This window comes from Myxine glutinosa, chromosome 14, assembly GCF_964187855.1.
Source record: "Myxine glutinosa chromosome 14, kmMyxGlut1.1, whole genome shotgun sequence".
NCBI classification, from domain to species: domain Eukaryota; kingdom Metazoa; phylum Chordata; class Myxini; order Myxiniformes; family Myxinidae; genus Myxine; species Myxine glutinosa.
The window spans coordinates 51,082,677-51,099,997 of NC_136274.1; the positions used below are offsets into that span (position 1 = coordinate 51,082,677).

General features: G+C 47.9%; 1 protein-coding gene across 3 annotated transcripts in view; it reads right to left on the bottom strand.

The window, feature by feature from the left end:
- Window positions 1-5,175: 5,175 nt before the first annotated feature.
- Window positions 5,176-17,321, bottom strand: part of AK9 (adenylate kinase 9) — a 30,671-nt gene continuing 18,525 nt past the window's right edge. For 2 of the 3 annotated variants that reach the window (XM_078768436.1, XM_078768434.1), the window contains 3 exons: window positions 16,168-16,359; window positions 14,281-15,587; window positions 12,196-13,657 (listed from right to left, as the gene is read on the bottom strand). Coding sequence is in view for 2 of the 3 variants with exons in the window: in XM_078768434.1 (XP_078624560.1) it covers window positions 12,800-13,657; window positions 14,281-14,610 (1,188 nt within the window). In the remaining variant the exon portion in view is untranslated. Of the gene's footprint in view, window positions 6,289-11,223; window positions 11,437-11,538; window positions 11,685-12,195; window positions 13,658-14,280; window positions 15,588-16,167; window positions 16,360-17,321 lie in introns of those variants that run through there. The other variant, XM_078768435.1, reaches the window with a different exon arrangement.

Sequence of the window (17,321 nt, forward strand, 5' to 3'; positions counted from 1 at the left end):
AAGGTCGTATATTGATTCGCCCCACTTGTGCGATGTCCTCTGCCGAGACAGCTCTACGGGCAATCTGAAGTGTCCGGACTGTTTTCGGGGTCACACTCGCAATAATGCCCATACCATGGAATGTGTTTCTCCCATTTAATGTGCAGATGTCATGGTCAACATTGTCCACCACATATTGGATGAAATGTCCAGGGGTAAAACCAGGGGTGTCTGTTCCACACGTGACTGCTGCGCTGCGCTCATACGTTTGCACCTCCGTGTATGAACAACTATACCCATGTGCAAAGAGCGTGTCTATGAGAAATCGAGAACCAAAATGGAAGTGCATTTGGATTCCAAGACCCACCAACAGTGGAGCTTGAAGGATCCTAGGCCTCGCGGCTTGCATGATCGCCTGTCCCAGTGAGCAGATTTTTAAGTCTTTTCCTTTCCCCACAAACAGCATTTCGAGCAAGAGCTTTAGTGACTCAGGTAGGAACTTGGTTGCAGCATTGACAGTGGACATATCGAGAGTAGTCGGGTAAATGTCCTTATTTTGAGATACCTCTTTTATGTCACTTCTAATGAGATCAGCAGCTGTCTTGATCAGGCGCAACTTTTCTGTTTCAGGGTCCCTTTCCTTTTGCTGACGATAGAAGTCATGAAGAATCGACGATGCCACACCCCTAAATGTCACAACATTTGATTTTCCATTAATGTCTGCAATTATGATCTTATCACCAAAGTGATTGAAAAGGTTATCCTTCATGTATAAAAAACCATATGCATCACAGCCAGTGTCTACTAGGAAGGCCTCCATTTTCCCAATTAAATCACTAATTGTGGTTAGTTCCTCATCATTTTCCTCAAGGTACTTTGCCACCTTCAGGAACGCTTCATGTCTGATCTGGTCCTTGGGTCGACCAAGCTTCTGCTTTTTTGATGAAGACGCCTCTTCCGATTGGAATTTGAGTGGTATCTGTTTCTTTGTATGAAAGTTAACACTGCACACCTTATGGTATACCGCATCTGCTGCGTGTAGATCGCCAACAAATGCCATTCTGCTCCTCACAGTACCCGACCAGTTGTCAGATCGATTTTCACAGTCAGCAGACACATTATTTTGGAAGTCGAATGTCTTAACCTGGATCAACATATGGTCCTTTTTCCTCCCCTGGTACTTGTCAGGATTACCACAGAAAAGACACTGAGTTCTGTAGTCAAACGCTGAATCCATTGAACGAAGGCACCTCCCTTTGTCTGCTTCAGACGAAACACGTTTTCGCTTCAGAGAAAGTTCAATGTCTCTCACATTGCAGAACACCCAACGACAATCTGTATGAACTGCCTGTCCTGGATGGACTTGGACTTCTTCACCACGCTCACGTCCAGCTTCTTCGATCCTCGTACAATCTTTATCCGTCAGTGTACTGGTTGGATCACTGGAGAGGGGTTTCTTACAGAAGACACAGTCGACATCACCCATGTTGCTGAAAAAGAGAGGGAACTTAGGATTACATTTTATTCCCTGTGTTGTCCTACTATAAATGTATAGGTTCATAAAAATACAAAATTTGAACATGTTTATTATAAAATTAAATGTTAAAAAAAATTTTTTTAAATGTTAAAATTAAACATTTTACATTTAACATTTTAAAATGTTAAAATTAAAAATGCTTTTAAAAATAAAAATAAAACCTTAAACAATCATAAATTAAATATAATACGACTTACATTCACAATGACCACAGCGTTTAACTGTCCTCAGCACACTGATCAAATCTCTCACTGCAAGCGTCACTCCACCTCTCGTTCACGGCTCTCGTTCAATCTGAAAATAAAGTATGATCCACTCATTATAATTGAGTATAATTTTATGTATTTGTTCAGAGGATCGACAGGTTTCAGAAAAATATCATTTTTTTTCTCTTGCAATTAGTGGTGGGTTAGGGGTAAAAGTTCGCTAGAATGACTGGACTATTATGCCGAGATACACCCACACACCAGATTAGAAGTTGGTACTTCGCTTATTTGTCAAGATATTCTGCTCACAATGTTCAGACATACATGGCGGCGGCCATCTTGGATTTTGACGTGGTGACCCAATTTTCAATAGCGTTCTTCCTTATGCCTAGATACACCCACACACCAAATTAGAAGTTGGTACTTCGCTTATTTTTCAAGATATGCAGGTTACAAGGTTCAGACATACATGGCATCAGACATACATGGCGGCGGCCATCTTGGATTTTGACGTGGGTTGCATCCACACACCAAATTCGAATGCGGTCCTTCGCCGACGCATGCACGCACGGACGGATGGACACAAGGACGGAGGGGAAAACCAGTCCCCCTTTCACTCCACGGTGCGACGGGGGACAATAATTATATTGCTAATCCTCCCATTTTACACCCATTTCTCTCCTTTAATCTTGCTCGTCTCCTCGAATTTTCAGGATGATGAAGAATCCCTCTGAAGGCGGTTTTCATCTATTTATTATAAATGCACACCCAAACATTCCTCGTTTTCAATCAATAAAAAATGCAAATCCTTGCAATTCTTTTATTTGCTCAGCTTACCTGCATCTCTTCAAGAAGAAAAAGATTCTCATCAAAATTTTCCAGAATATCATTCTTAATTTGTATCCAAGCCTCCTCCTCCTCCTCCATTTCCATACCCCCATCTTCCTCTCCCTCCTCCTCATTGTCAACTGCTTCAATTGTTTCGTCATCCTAATCAATCTCACACAAAAGAAAACGACGATATTCCATATTAGAGATGTTTTTAAATATCATAAACACCCAGATTGTTCCAAGGCATTGGATAGGTGGGTGTAAGAGGGGGAAGGGAGGAAGATATAGGAGCGGAGGGGAAGGAAGAAAGGGAGGGAGATGTAGGGGTGGTGGGGAAAGAGGAGAGAGATGGAGGTGTAGTAGTGTGGCAGGGGCATCTTTGTGTCTGTCCAATCATGTTCCTCCACCACTCCAACCAAAGTCTCCCATTTTCATTATGTTTTTTAAATTCCCACCAACGTATGTCAAACCTGACTTTCCGGAAAAGGATGTAAATAGAGCTTATGGGGCTTTCAGAATGACCCCATTTATGTACCTAATTATAAGCATCGTCAGCGTGATCAACCACCAACCACTGCCTTAGACATTTCACAAAGTACCTTTTGCTTTTGCAACTTTGCAGCAGTTTTGATTCGAAATTTTTCCAAGCGATCAGGAAGCAGACATTCGATAATATCCTCTTCTGTTGCCGTAATTATAATGACAATATCAGGAAAAAGTTCTTTCACTTCAATGTACTCTACATCATCCGTGGTGGTCGGAAAGCCATCCAAAACGAAGCCATAAGACCTGCACAAATTGGAAATAGTACAATAATTGGTAAATAAATAAATTCCTTCCATCAATCCAACTAAATGGCAAAGGTAGTGTTGAATCATAATCACTCAAGTTGCACTATTGTGCTTCCAAGATATTGACAACGGAAGACAGGTGACCTTTAGGCCATTTTCTTTGATCTCACACAGACGTATGTCATGTTGACGTCATGCTGTGTATTTTAACCCTTAGATGCAGTAGTAAAATAAAGTTTTCCATCCAGAAGTGGGTAATTAGTGACCCTGAGTTGTCAGGCTTTTATTGTTGTAAAAAAGAAATATCAAAAGTAAATGCAATTATCTTTTTATATTCTTTGAGGTGTATTCTTTGAATATTTAACGAATTAAAAAAAAAAACATTTCTCCACCCTTCAATGCATTCCTAGATCTTTTAGACCTGGCCTGATTTTTGTTTCCCTATAACTTTGTTATAAAAACATTTCTATGCATGACCTTCCATATATGCTTCAAATAAAGGGTAATACATATTCCTATGTGTTTGTTTTATTTTTTGGGGTCTTTCAGGATTGTTGTTATGGTTTATCAAAATTTTCACGTTCATCCAGGAATGGGTACTTTTTCGCCCGGGTTAAGAATGATTGTTTTGTCACTATAACAATACATTTTTACGCATGACCTTTCATATGTGCTTAGAATAAAGGGTAATACATATTCCTTTGTGTTTTATTCTATTTTAACCACCCCGCCACCCCACATCCCCTTTACAGGAACCGTGTGTGTGTATGTGTGTGTGTGTGTGTGTAAGTGTGGTTTGTTCCAATGTATCTTACACACCCTTTACCCACAGGACTCAAACTTAGCATAAAGAACGTTTTCTCCCCCAGAATTGTTTTGCGCTATGACCTCCCCCCATCGTGTGTATGGGACAAGTTATTTCATGAACAAGCGGTGTTTGTGGGTCACATTCAGCATATAATGTGGGTGTTGTAACGTAATGGATGTATGCATTGAGGTAAGCTACATCCATGACGTCCAGCCACAACACCAGAGGCCACCTCCTGCTTTGCCGTTTACACGAGCATATGTGGACCATCTGATCCATCGTGTCCACACCAGCTTTTATTCTGTTGTAATACTGGATAATTTCAGGTTTCTTTTTCGTTCTCTCGTCTTCATCAATGGCATTGTCGTGGTGTAAAGTGCCGAGAAGAATTACAGCTTTTTTGTTTTGGCACATAGCTGACCATGGTGGTGTTGTCCCTGAATCCAAATACACTGCTGTACCGTTGTCATTGCTTATTGGTTGCCATCACTGGTGGGATGTGAGGTTTGTTTTTTTTGAGTGTGCCTACAAGTGTGAGTCCTTTGGTGAGCAGCTCCTCAGGCAGTGGCACACTCGTGAAGAAAATTGTCCATCGTCACATTTCTTCCTGTACCCCTAAAAAGCACAATGTTGATTTTTTTTTTTTTGTATACAAGAGAGGCTCATGTAAGAGCTAACATTAATCACAAAAAAATAAAAACTGACACATAAAACATATGATAAAGGGAGCGGGAGACAATATGGGGACAGAGAGGGAAGCATACAAGTACAACAGTATAGAACAGGGACATCGGGAGATCTGTGGGAGGGAGAGGGATTGGGGGAAGGAGGCATGGGAAAGGGGGGGGGGGGGGTATTGTGTGCCAAATTCTCTGCACAGGTTGACCAGGCTGTCTCCCTATGTATGCAATTATTTATCTCCTATGAAGCGACCAAAGCTGGGATGCAAAGGTGCACAGTCAAGTGCTATTTTTCAGCAATCTTGAAATAAAAATAAAATAAAACACACAAAGGAATATGTATAACCCTTTATTCTCAGCACATATGAAAGGTCATGTGTAAAAATGTATTGTTATAGTGATAAAACAATCATTCTTAGCCCGGGTCAAAAAGTACCCACTCCTGGATGAACGCGAAATTTTTGATAAAACATTATTACAACAATCCTGAAAGACAACAAAAATAAAACAAACAGATAGGAATATGTATTAACCTTTATTTGAAGCATATATGGAAGGTCATGCATAGAAATGTTTTTCTAACAAAGTTAGAGCAAAACAAAAACCATGGCGGGTCAAAAATTACCCACTTCTGCATCTAAGGGTTAAAAGGGTAACAAATGTCAAAGCTCATTGCCGCGATATAGGGTTTTCAGCCAGGTATGATCATCCCCACTCATTCATCTCTTACCTGAATGGTTCCTCGTTCCACCATGCATGGATAATATTATCAAGGGCACATACTGTCAAGGGTGTTGCTTTCACAAGGAAATGTAAAATTGACTCTTCGTCCTCAGAAAGAGTTGTTTTAGCCTAGTTTTGAAAGAACACAATAAAAAAACGTGTGCATATTTGTACCAGAAAATTATATATTTTAAAACTCCATCGCTTTTGCAGATGCAGCAATATCCTGCTATCCATTGTAAAAGCTTGACCTGGTAAGGCAAAGCAAAGACCCATGTAAAGGTATATCACTTACACAAGACATTGTAGGACTTTTAAAAGGGCGCACAGGTATACAAGTCATTAATTAGCACAGCAGAGTGCAGCAAAACTATTACATTTCAATGAGCAGAGGTTACCATGTTACATGTTATGTTCTGAGGAGTGGGTACTATAAACAATCCCATGTTACAATCACATTCTGAGGAGTTTCTTCCTCTTCCTCCTCTGTTTCCCCTCCTCCACCGACTCCGACTCATATTATTTTTGCAGCCCCGAGTTTGCTTGGTACGCCAAGATCATCCTGCTCAACTTAATCATCGCCCGCTCTGTAGCCAAGCTTGGGTAAAAGCATCTCCTGCAACTGAGCTCGGAACTGCAAGTGGAAGCATCCCAACTTGGTGGTGAGCCACCATCCATGCAGCCCTTTACCGGAACCAAGAGCACTCAGTAGGAACACACGGATTGGGGGAGCCTGAGAAAGAAGGGGAAAGAACATGAGCCTCGAATTTGCATTCAAATAAAATAAAAATGAACAGTATTTTCGTTAATAGCAATTGTTTTTAATCTGAACATTGAAGGAGCTGGGGCTCCCACGTCGATCAGAAGAATGGACGCGACAAAAAGCTGGAATTCATCTGAGTTGCTTTATTGAAATCAAACACTCAGGCACTCTGAAAACCCGTTTATCGGTCAGCAATATATATCTATTAACCCAGGGGGTTTGCCCAGGCCCGGCGCCAGGGGGCGTGGCCCAGCGTCCTGGCTGCGGCCTGGCAAGTTGAGGGCGAGCCTGCCCGGGCATGCCCGGGCATGCCCGGGCGTCCCGACCGAGGCCTGGCAAGTTGAGCGCGGGCCTGCCCGGGCGTCCTGGACGAGCCCGGCATGGTGATCGCTCTGCGTCCTTGATAGGTGCAAGGCGATTGTGAAACCCCAGCGGCAGCCGCTACACACGTCCCCCCAGAATCGACTTGCACCGGCAGGGTCAACTTGAGGGGGGTCCTGATGACCCGGCCGAAGCGACCCCTGGCGGGTCGTGGGAGGGGGTCCGGTGAGGTGGTGGGCGGTCGAGTGGGGGGCCCCGTGGACGGGGGGCGGCCTCGCCGCGGCGGAAGGGCCACCCGTGGTGGGTGGTCGACGTCCACGTGCGCCGGCTTGAGGCGGTCCACTGCAATCCGGTCCGACCTGCCGCCGATGTCGATGACGAACGACTTGTCGTCCCGTCGCAGCACCCGGAAGGGCCCGTCGTACGGCGGCTGGAGTGGCCACCGATGTGCGTCGTGACGCACAAAAACATACTCCGCTGTGCGGAGTGCTGGGGGGACGTAGGACCGGGGGTCACCGTGGTGGGATGTCGGCACGGGGGCAAACCGTCGGGCGGCCTCCTGGAGGTCCGAGCGCTGGTGAGCTGCGGACCAGGGACTGGTAGCGTCGGGCACGAATTCGCCCGGGACGCGTAGCACCTGGCCATAGACCAGCTCGGCGGTGGATGCCTGGAGGTCCTCCTTGGGGGCCGTGCGAAGGCCCAAAAGGACCCACGGCAGCCGGTCGGCCCAACCGCCGTCTTGAAGGCCGGCCATGAGCGCGGCCTTCATGGAGCGGTGGAATCGCTCGCACAACCCGTTTGCTTGGGGGTGGTAGGCCGTAGTATGGTGGAGCTTGACCCCCAGGTTGCGGGCGACCGCGCCCCACAGCTCGGAGGTGAACTGTGGTCCGCGGTCTGACGAGATGTCCGCCGGTGCGCCGAAGCGGGCGACCCAGGTGGCGATGAAAGCCTGCGCCACATCGGCGGTGGTGGTGGAGACGAGGGGAACGGCCTCCGGCCACCTGGTGGTCCTGTCCACCATGGTGAGCAGGTGTGTGAACCCCCGTGACGGGGGGAGGGGGCCCACCAGATCCACGTTGACGTGGTCGAAACGTCGTTCGGGCACGGTGAAAGGTGCCAGCGGGGCCTGGGTGCGTCGGTGGACCTTGGCCCGTTGGCAGGCCGTGCAGGCGCTGGTCCAATCGCGGACGTCCCGACGAAGGCCGTGCCAGACGAAACGCGCCGACACCAGCTTCTGGGAAGCTTTCCGGCCCGGGTGGGAAAGGCCGTGGAGGGAGGCGAAGATGCGGCGTTGCCAGGTGACGGGCACGATGGGGCGAGGCTGGCCTTGGGAGACGTCGCAGAGCAGGACAGTGTCCGCGCAGGGGATGTCGGCCAGGCGGAGGCCCGTGTCCGCCGCCCGGAGGGCTTGCACCGTGGTGTCGGTGGTTTGGTCCGCCGCCATAAGCGCAAAATCCACGCCCAGGTGGACCGCGTTCGCGCTGGCCCGGGACAGACAGTCGGCCACGGCGTTGTTTTTGCCGGCGACGTGCCGGATGTCCGTGGTAAACTCCGACACGGCGGAGAGGTGTCGCTGTTGGCGGGCCGACCATGGCTCCGTGACCTTGGCCATGGCGTAAATCAACGGCTTGTGGTCGACGAACGCCGTGAAAGGTCGGCCCTCCAGGAGGTGGCGGAAATGGCGGACGGCCAGGTGTAGACCGAGGAGCTCCCGGTCAAACGTGCTGTATTTGAGCTCGTTCGGCCGGAGCTGCCGGCTGAAAAAAGCGAGTGGCTGCCAAACCCCGTTCACCCATTGCTCATGGACGGCGCCCACCGCGTAGTCGGAGGCATCCGTGGTGAGGGCGATGGGAGCGTTGAGCACCGGGTGAGCGAGCAGTGTTGCGTCGGCGAGGGCCCGCTTTGAGCTTTGGAAGGCCGCATCCATTGCTGCGGCCCAGACGATGTCGTGCTTGGCCGGCTTGCCCCGGAGGGCTTCGTAGAGGGGCCGCATGAGGTGAGCAGCGCGGGGCACGAAGCGGTGATAAAAATTCACCATTCCCAGGAATTCCTGCAGGGCCTTTATGGTGCGGGGACGCGGGAACGTGGTGATGGCCTCGACCTTGGTTGGCAGCGGCACGGCCCCGTTCTTGGTGATGTGGTGGCCCAAAAAATCAACGGCCGTCGTGCCGAAGTGGCATTTGGCCGGGTTGACGATGAGGCCGTGCTCGCTGAGGCGCTCGAACAGTGTTCGGAGGTGGAGGAGGTGCTCGGCCCGGGACGTGCTGGCGACGAGGATGTCGTCCAGGTAAACGAACAGGAACGGCAGGTCACGCAGCACGCCGTCCATCAAGCGCTGGAACGCCTGAGCCGCGTTCTTGAGACCAAACGGCATCCGCAAGAATTCGAATAAGCCGAACGGCGTGATGACTGCCGTTTTAGGGACGTCGGCCGCCCTGACAGGTACCTGGTGATATCCCCGTATGAGATCAATTTTCGAAAAAATGACCCGTCCCGCCAGACGGGCGGAGAAGTCTTGGATATGCGGGATCGGGTACCTGTCGGGGGTGGTAGCGTCATTCAGACGGCGGTAGTCGCCACACGGGCGCCATCCACCCCCCGGCTTTGGCACGATGTGCAGTGGCGAGGCCCACGCGCTATCGGAGCGCCGCACGATGCCGAGGTGCTCCAACGCGTCGAATTCGGCCTTCGCTACGGCGAGCTTGGCTGGGTCGAGGCGGCGGGCCCTGGCGTAGACCGGCGGGCCCGTGGTTGGTATGTGGTGCTCGATCCCATGCCGTACTGCGACGGCCGAAAACGTCGGCCGCGTGAGGGCCGGGAACTCCGTGAGCAGGCGAGCAAACTCGTTCGCCGCCGGGACGGTGCATGCCAGCTCGGTCGGCGCGGAGCTGCTCAATGTGCATACCAGGGAGCTGAAGGTTTCAGCGTTGATTAAACGACGCCGTTGGACGTCCACCAGCAGTCCGTGTGCGCAGAGGAAGTCGGCGCCTAGCAGAGCCACGGGCACGTTGGCGGTTACAAACGTCCAAGCAAAGCGTTGGCCGCCGAAGCAGAGGGTGACGTTGCGCGGGCCGAAGGTGCGGATAGTCGATCCGTTGGCCGCAACTAAGGAGGGGCCGCAAACCGCGGATTGCCTGTCCTGGTCAGAGGCGGGTATGACGCTCAGTTGGGCGCCGGTGTCGCACAGGAAGCGCCGTCCGGACGCTGTATCCGTGATGAACAGTAAGTTGCCCGTATGGCCGGCGCTCATGGCTGGTAATGAACGCCGGCCCGGCCGTTTCCCGGCCTGCCGAAGGTGCACGGGGGTCGGCATGTCCGGGCCTTTTGTCCGAACCTGGCATGATAGTAACACCACGCTTGGTCGGGTGGAGGTGGTCGGCACGGTAGAGCGGCCGCCAATTGCGTCGGCAGTTCGGCCGTCGACCGTGCCGGGTGCTCGGGCGCCATGGTTGTTGCGTCGGACGGCGGTGGGTCCCATGTCGCCGCTGCGATGCGCCGTCCTGCAGCGGAGATCTTGTCGGCTTCTCTGGCAAGGGCCCGGGGATCTGTGATCGTCGTGCTTGCCAGGGCGAGGCGTACCGGGTTAGGCAGCTGACGGAGGAACAGCTCCCGGAACAGGAATGCCGGAGAGTGCTCGCCGAGCAGTGAAAGCATGTAGTCCATTCGCTCGGAAGGGCGCGTGTCGCCGAGCTCAGGCAGTTCGAGCAGGCGCCGTGCGCGTTCCGCCGATGGGAGGGCGAAAGCATCGAGGAGAAGCTGCTTAATCGCGCCGTATTTGTCAGCGGCTGGCAGGCTTTCGAGGAGGCTCAGGGCGCGGGCTGCGGTAGCCGACCCGAGCGCAGCTACCACATGGTGGAAGCGGGTGTCGTCGGCCGTGATGCCTCGCAGGGCGAACAGGGACTCCGCCTGTGCGAACCAAACCGCAGCGTGAGCCTCCCAGAAGGTAGGCAGTTTAAGGGCGACTGCCGTGTCCATGTCGATAGGTCACCAATGAAGGAGCTGGGGCTCCCACGTCGATCAGAAGAATGGACGCGACAAAAAGCTGGAATTCATCTGAGTTGCTTTATTGAAATCAAACACTCAGGCACTCTGAAAACCCGTTTATCGGTCAGCAATATATATCTATTAACCCAGGGGGTTTGCCCAGGCCCGGCGCCAGGGGGCGTGGCCCAGCGTCCTGGCTGCGGCCTGGCAAGTTGAGGGCGAGCCTGCCCGGGCATGCCCGGGCATGCCCGGGCGTCCCGACCGAGGCCTGGCAAGTTGAGCGCGGGCCTGCCCGGGCGTCCTGGACGAGCCCGGCATGGTGATCGCTCTGCGTCCTTGATAGGTGCAAGGCGATTGTGAAACCCCAGCGGCAGCCGCTACAACATCAACTATCTTCTCTTAAACAGGTAAGAAATCCTAATTGGTGAGCAAGACACCACATCCTTTTTTGGAAAGGTGCAAACCCACCACTTTTAAGTGACTCAAAACAAAGTAATCTCTTTCTCAGGCAGGATATAAAGCTGGCTGTCCATCATTCATCTGTTTGTGCACGTGTGTTGGTAAATAACACTCATGGAATCCTGCAACTACAGACTATACCTGCAATGGTTTGTCACCACCCACATAAAACTGTGGATCGCTCAGGAACATGCCTTGGGCCTTTGAATCTGAGCAAAGGTAAAGGTTTCCTCGGAAAATGGTTGCAGCTTCTAGGCTTCCTGGGATCAGAACAAAGTTGTTTTTCAGAGCAACCGGAAAATAGTGCTTCGTGTCTCCATACTGCCTCTTGAATGATTTGGCAAACGATTCACCCTGTGGAGGTGAATCAAACGCGATGTGAATACAAATTGTGCAAATTTAAACCTCTTACAAATCCTTGAAACAACCAACATCCTGAAACCACAACAACTGCACCTTTTGCTTTTCATTTTCCAAATTTTCATCACCATATTCAAAGTCGTAATCATTTGCTCCATCGTCATCGTCTCCTTCCTCCTCTTCATCTTCCTCAAGCTCAAGTTCCATTGAGGATACAATTGTCACCTTATAATCAAACATTTCTGGAGAAAACACAAGTAAAACAAAACTAACATGTGAGAATGAATTTATCTGCATCAATGATCTCTCTGACTGGAAAATCATATTTATCGATTTGCTGATGACTACATCCTCTGCTGTAACATTTCTCATCCTTCATACAGGCAGGCTGCAACAGGCTGCTCTTCAGACCTCAATGGAATCACAAGCTGGTCAAACACTTGGAATATGACTTTCAACATTGACAAATCGCACACTCTATCTCTCTCCAAAAGGACTGTCTAGTGAACACTCCCCTCTGACCCCCATCTACTTTGTTAACAATCCTCTGAATGAAGCTCAGTCACTTAAACTCCTGGGTCTCACTATCAGCCATGATTTTTCTTGGTCAAACCACATTTCAAAGTTGGCCTCCAAAGGCAGTCGCCTGCGATGAAGGGTTAAAGGCCAAAACATCAACTTCTCCTTGCTTCCCATGGCAGTTAGCAATTTCACAATCAATGTCCTATTGATTTAATCCATCGCTCAGCAAATGCAAACATATTCAAGTTTATTCATCACTCATAGTGCAGCGGCATAGCAAACCAATTGTGCATTTTGTGATGGAAGCACCAAATTTGGCAGAATGATAGAAAATTATATGGAGAACATTTTCAGATATGGAACCACTTTGGAATTCACCCCAATGTGGCCGCCATATTGGATTTCAAAATGGCGGCTTAAAAATCTTTAATTACAAATATTTCTGGTTCTATACCAGCTACAGCCTTGATTTTAGTGTCTGGATGTACAAACTTGAGGTCAAGGAATTGAATGGTTCTACTTAGAAGTTGATTTACTGACGCCATATTGGATTTCAAGATGGCGGAAATTGATTTACTGACGCCATATTGGATTCCAAGATGGCGGCTTCCGAAAATCTGCTGACCGATATCTCTGGTTCTATGCCAGCTAGATACTTGATTCTGGTGTCTAGATGTACATTTCTGAGGTCAATGAATTGAATGGTTGTATTGAAATATGTTTTAATGCACATAAGCAACTGATAATCCCATATTACGTACATTGTATACACACGTTCAGCAAGAGAACTAGCGAGCGTATTGCATCAAGTCATGCCAAGTGTCACAGTTCCAACTCAATGTGAGCAGTCACCATCACAGGCACACAGTGCTGTGCATTTCAGAGCCGCTTTCTTGCACTTGCATCTCCCACTGCAACCTTTTTCGCACCCACAACAGATGAGTTCATAGCAGGATTTGGCAGCTTCTGGTAGTGTTGTCCACAGAGGATCGAACTGTCCGTCATTGTCCACCCACCCCCAGTCGCATGGTGATGGGAGATAGCAGTGTGGGACAAGAGACTGTCCCCAACAATGTCCACCCTGGTAAGTTGCTCTCTTCACGTGTTGTACTAGGGCGGCCTGTGTTGGAGGTATTGCTTCAATGGATCGAGATTTCTTTGCAAAGAGTTTCTTTCTTGCCAGATTCACCTCAGAACATGTGCATGTGCGGTCGTACAGAAGCACTACGTATCTCTCCAGGGTTGCCAGTGTATCCTCAGAGATCTCACTTGGTGCAGATGCCAGGTCCAGGAATGCATTGGTCACTTCTGGAAAAGTTTCCCATACTGCCCATGCTGTTTTCTTGCCACGACCTGCAAAGCTCGAGACGGTATCACACCCTGTGATTGCATGGAAGATTGGCAGTGCCTTGGCTTTGTCTGGTCCCAGGGTAGCAGACAGCTCGTGTGCTGCTATGTAGCAGAAGTTCTTTCTGGTTCCAAACACTAACCAGAGTTCGTCCACTACCTCATTAAGCTCCTGGGCCATCCACACAGCGAGAACCACCACATCTGTGTCCACGGTGCGGATGAGTACTCTGCGGTGTCCAGATTTCATAGCAGCTGCTGCGTGGAGCATCATGCGCGTGTCTGCTTCCTCGTGATTGCACGGGGCCAAAGCGGCTGTGTCTGCACATGGTGGTACAGCAATGACCTGTTGGTGTAAGCATGAACAATACCGTGATGTAAATTAAATGTGAATTCCTTTGGTGTAGGTGGTCACGAATAAAACCTGACATGAATCTGCATAACATTTATTAATTTATTTCAGTACATTATTTCAAGTACATAAATACAGGGCAATTATTATTATTATTATTATTATTATTGTTATTTACTTGGCATCAAACACATGAAATCATACAATATGACATTGTACATATAACAGTAGCCTGTTCATGTACACTCCCCCAATATGCCAGGAAAGAAAAAAGCAATTCAAGAACACTATGGCCAATAGGCCTTTCTTAACAATTTGAGGGAGTGTACCGTGGACAGCTAAAGATTATATATACAATACAAAATATTCTTCCGAATAGATAATACAAATCGGGATTATATAATCAAAATTAAATTATATGAAAAGAATACACATATGTGGGTAAGAATTTACTCTACAACAGCATAAATCAATAATACATTGTATAATATGTACTGAAACCACAGAAGATTGTACACACACTCTCAAACACACAAGCAGGCACGCACCCACTCTCACCACCCAGACACATACACACACTTTAACTAACACACACTAACATACATCATGCACATTACCTGTTCACCGTCAGTAGCAATCAGCTGTTTGTCTGGCACATCGATGGACTCCGTGACCTGCTTAGACAGAAAGCTGAAGAGTTCCTCCTTGTTCTCGTCGACACGGAGGAAACTGTGCCAGTTGCCTGGTAGGAGGGCAGAGCCAGTGACACGTCTGCGTATTCCCTTGCCTCTGTTGGTCCTTGCAGTTGCCTTCAGGCTGCCTGACTTTGCATAGCGGTCCCACACTAGATCGAGACGAGATCGATGTTGAAGCTGTGACATAATGTATGGAACGAATACTTTTGTGGCATAGTCAAGAAATGTTTTGGTCTGGCCTGGGCTCAGCATTTGAACTATTACAGCTCCATCGAGGATCACAGAAGATACTTGTGGTGGGTCCGACTTTGTTTCGACAAGCTGTTCTAAGGGCTGCAACAAGTCAGCTTTGGAACCAAAGCGGAGCTGTCCATTTTGCGAGAGTGCTGGCGGATGTGCGCTGTTCTCATGTTTGAAGAACTGCTCGAGACCCCCATCTCTGGTTTGGCATGCGATGTATAGTCTGGAGAAGAGCTCTGAATCACTCTTTGCAGAGGCTACTTGTTGTTTGCTCTTCTGGGCAGCTTTGACCTTGATGGATGAAAACAACGGGAGTTTGTTGCGTTTGATGACATCATTGAGTGGCTTGGATCTGTCTGCCAGACGTTCCTTCTCAAATGAATGGAACTGATCTCTCCCAATCTGTAAAGCTGTACGCACAGTATCTACAACAGCTGGGTATCCTGAAGAAACTCTGCAGCCTTGCGAACGTGTTTATCTAGTTCCAATGTCGCTGCTTGATGAAACTCCAAACCAAGCTCTTGCTGGCAGAAGAAGCACAAATTGTCGCATATGCTATCAACACAAGCTGCCTGAGACCTAGTAAGCTTGTACTTATCTGTGATTGTACTGGGGATAGGGCTTCCCTCTGAATGACTTCTCTTCTGTACCCGCTGTAGCTTGGTAGTGTTATATTTCACCCTGCATGACTTGTGCCACTTGGCTTGGTGGGCAGCTAGAGTGGCAGCTATCCCTTGGCCTTCATCCAGTCGTTGCAAGTCCACGTCTTGTGGCAGCTTGCCTAGTTTATTGAATGCTGATAGATTGTCTTCAAGTGTCTTGTATCCAGCACCTGCATCAGTTATTTTCGTGACAGCAGGACACTGTAGGGACTCTCCTATATCAACTTGACACAGAACACAGAGTTCCCAGTCCAGTGGCGTCTTTGGCATTGAAGTTACATGCTTGGTAACATGAACTAACTTGAACTGCTTCGACATGATTGAAACCTGGATGGAGCAAACAAACAAAAAAGTCGTTTAATTAGGGGTTAATCAACGGACCAGCATGTTTTATCTACAGGACAATACACGACCCCCCCTGAAATTTGACACCAAATGACCTCTTTTAGGGGTATTTTTGGCCGAAATTTTCAAATTTTTCACTTCCCAGACCCCTAGATGTTCCCTTGAGCTCAGAATCGCCGCTGTAATGTGTCTACTGATGTTAGAAAAGATATAGGGTGAATGGGGCAATAATTGTGCCTGTAGGATTTGTTTCCGCCACCCCCCCTAAGGGTTACAGATTTTTAAAGCCGCCATTTTGAAATCCAATATGGCGGCGACCTTGGGTGAATTTCAAAGTGGTTCCATATCTGAAAATGTTCTAAATATAACATTCTATCATTGTGCCAAATTTGGTGCTTCCATCACAAAATGCACAATTCTTCTTAAATTTTTGCTATGCCGCTGCACTATCACACGTTTTCTTTTCCGTTTTTCCCGACACTGCTGGTGAAGTGTTAATCTTCACTTGCTTCGTCCATAAAAATAAACAAGTCCATACTGATCACAGTTGTATCTCACATACTTTTCATGGGGTTCAAAGCTTCATCTGCAAGTTCCATTGAAGTTTTCCATGCAATGTCCAACATATATGGACAAATGGTAGACGTATCATTGATGGTGTCAAAAAATATTTCCCATTCCGTCTCAAATGCCTTCACTTGTTGTCTATAATGTTCCATCTCTGGTACATCTGGGAAATCGTATTTCGAACATTCTGGCACAGAGACGCATTGGCCAGAGAAAGGGAAAAATAATTCACAAATTTTAATAACAATGCATGACCAAAATTACATTAAAACCAGTTTAAATACTATATATTTCACAAACAAAGCAAGTCATTTGTCAATCTGGAAAATACTCATGTGAGAAGCTACATAATGCTGAAACCAAGTGGATAATTTGTTGTAGTTGAATACAAATGCAAAACAGCACAGCTTTGACCACCGACGACATGAACTTATAGAAAGGACCTAAGAGTCATGCAAGCAGTCTCTTTAGGAGGCAACCCACCTTGCACTCTTTCAACGCAAGGATCATCCAAGCAAAATTACATTTTAACACAAAACATCACATGGCAAAACAAAAAAGCAAAAACGAATTTTAAGCCACAATAATAAAAAAAAGATAAAGAATGTCACATGCCAGTTATAGATAGGTTACACGCATGAATAAACCGGCATGTCTTTATTAACTAGAGGGCTGCGATTAGAGATCGCTGCAATCGCTGTAAATTAGAGATCGCTGATGGTTCCCGGTATAGCCAATTCATAATATTAGCCAAATGATAGCACTTGAAATTATGCCTGAATGAAATGAATGACAAAAATTAAATCATGGAAATATTTAATTGAAAATTGAACAAGCGTTATGCCTAGGTCCCCCGTCGTTGAAGTGATGTGCGTTGACAAAGTGGAAGACGCAAGGTGGCCATCTTGGATTTTGACGTGGCGACCCAATTTTCAATAGCGTTCTTCCTTATGCGTAGGTACACCCACACACCAGATTAGAAGTTAGTAGTTTGTTTATTTTTCAAGATATTTCGCTCACAAGTTTCAGACATGTATATGGTCGCGGCCATCTTGGATTTTGACGTGGCGACCCAATTTTCAATAGCGTTCTTCCTTATGCCGAGATACACCCACACACCAGATTAGAAGTTAGTAGTTCGTTTATTTT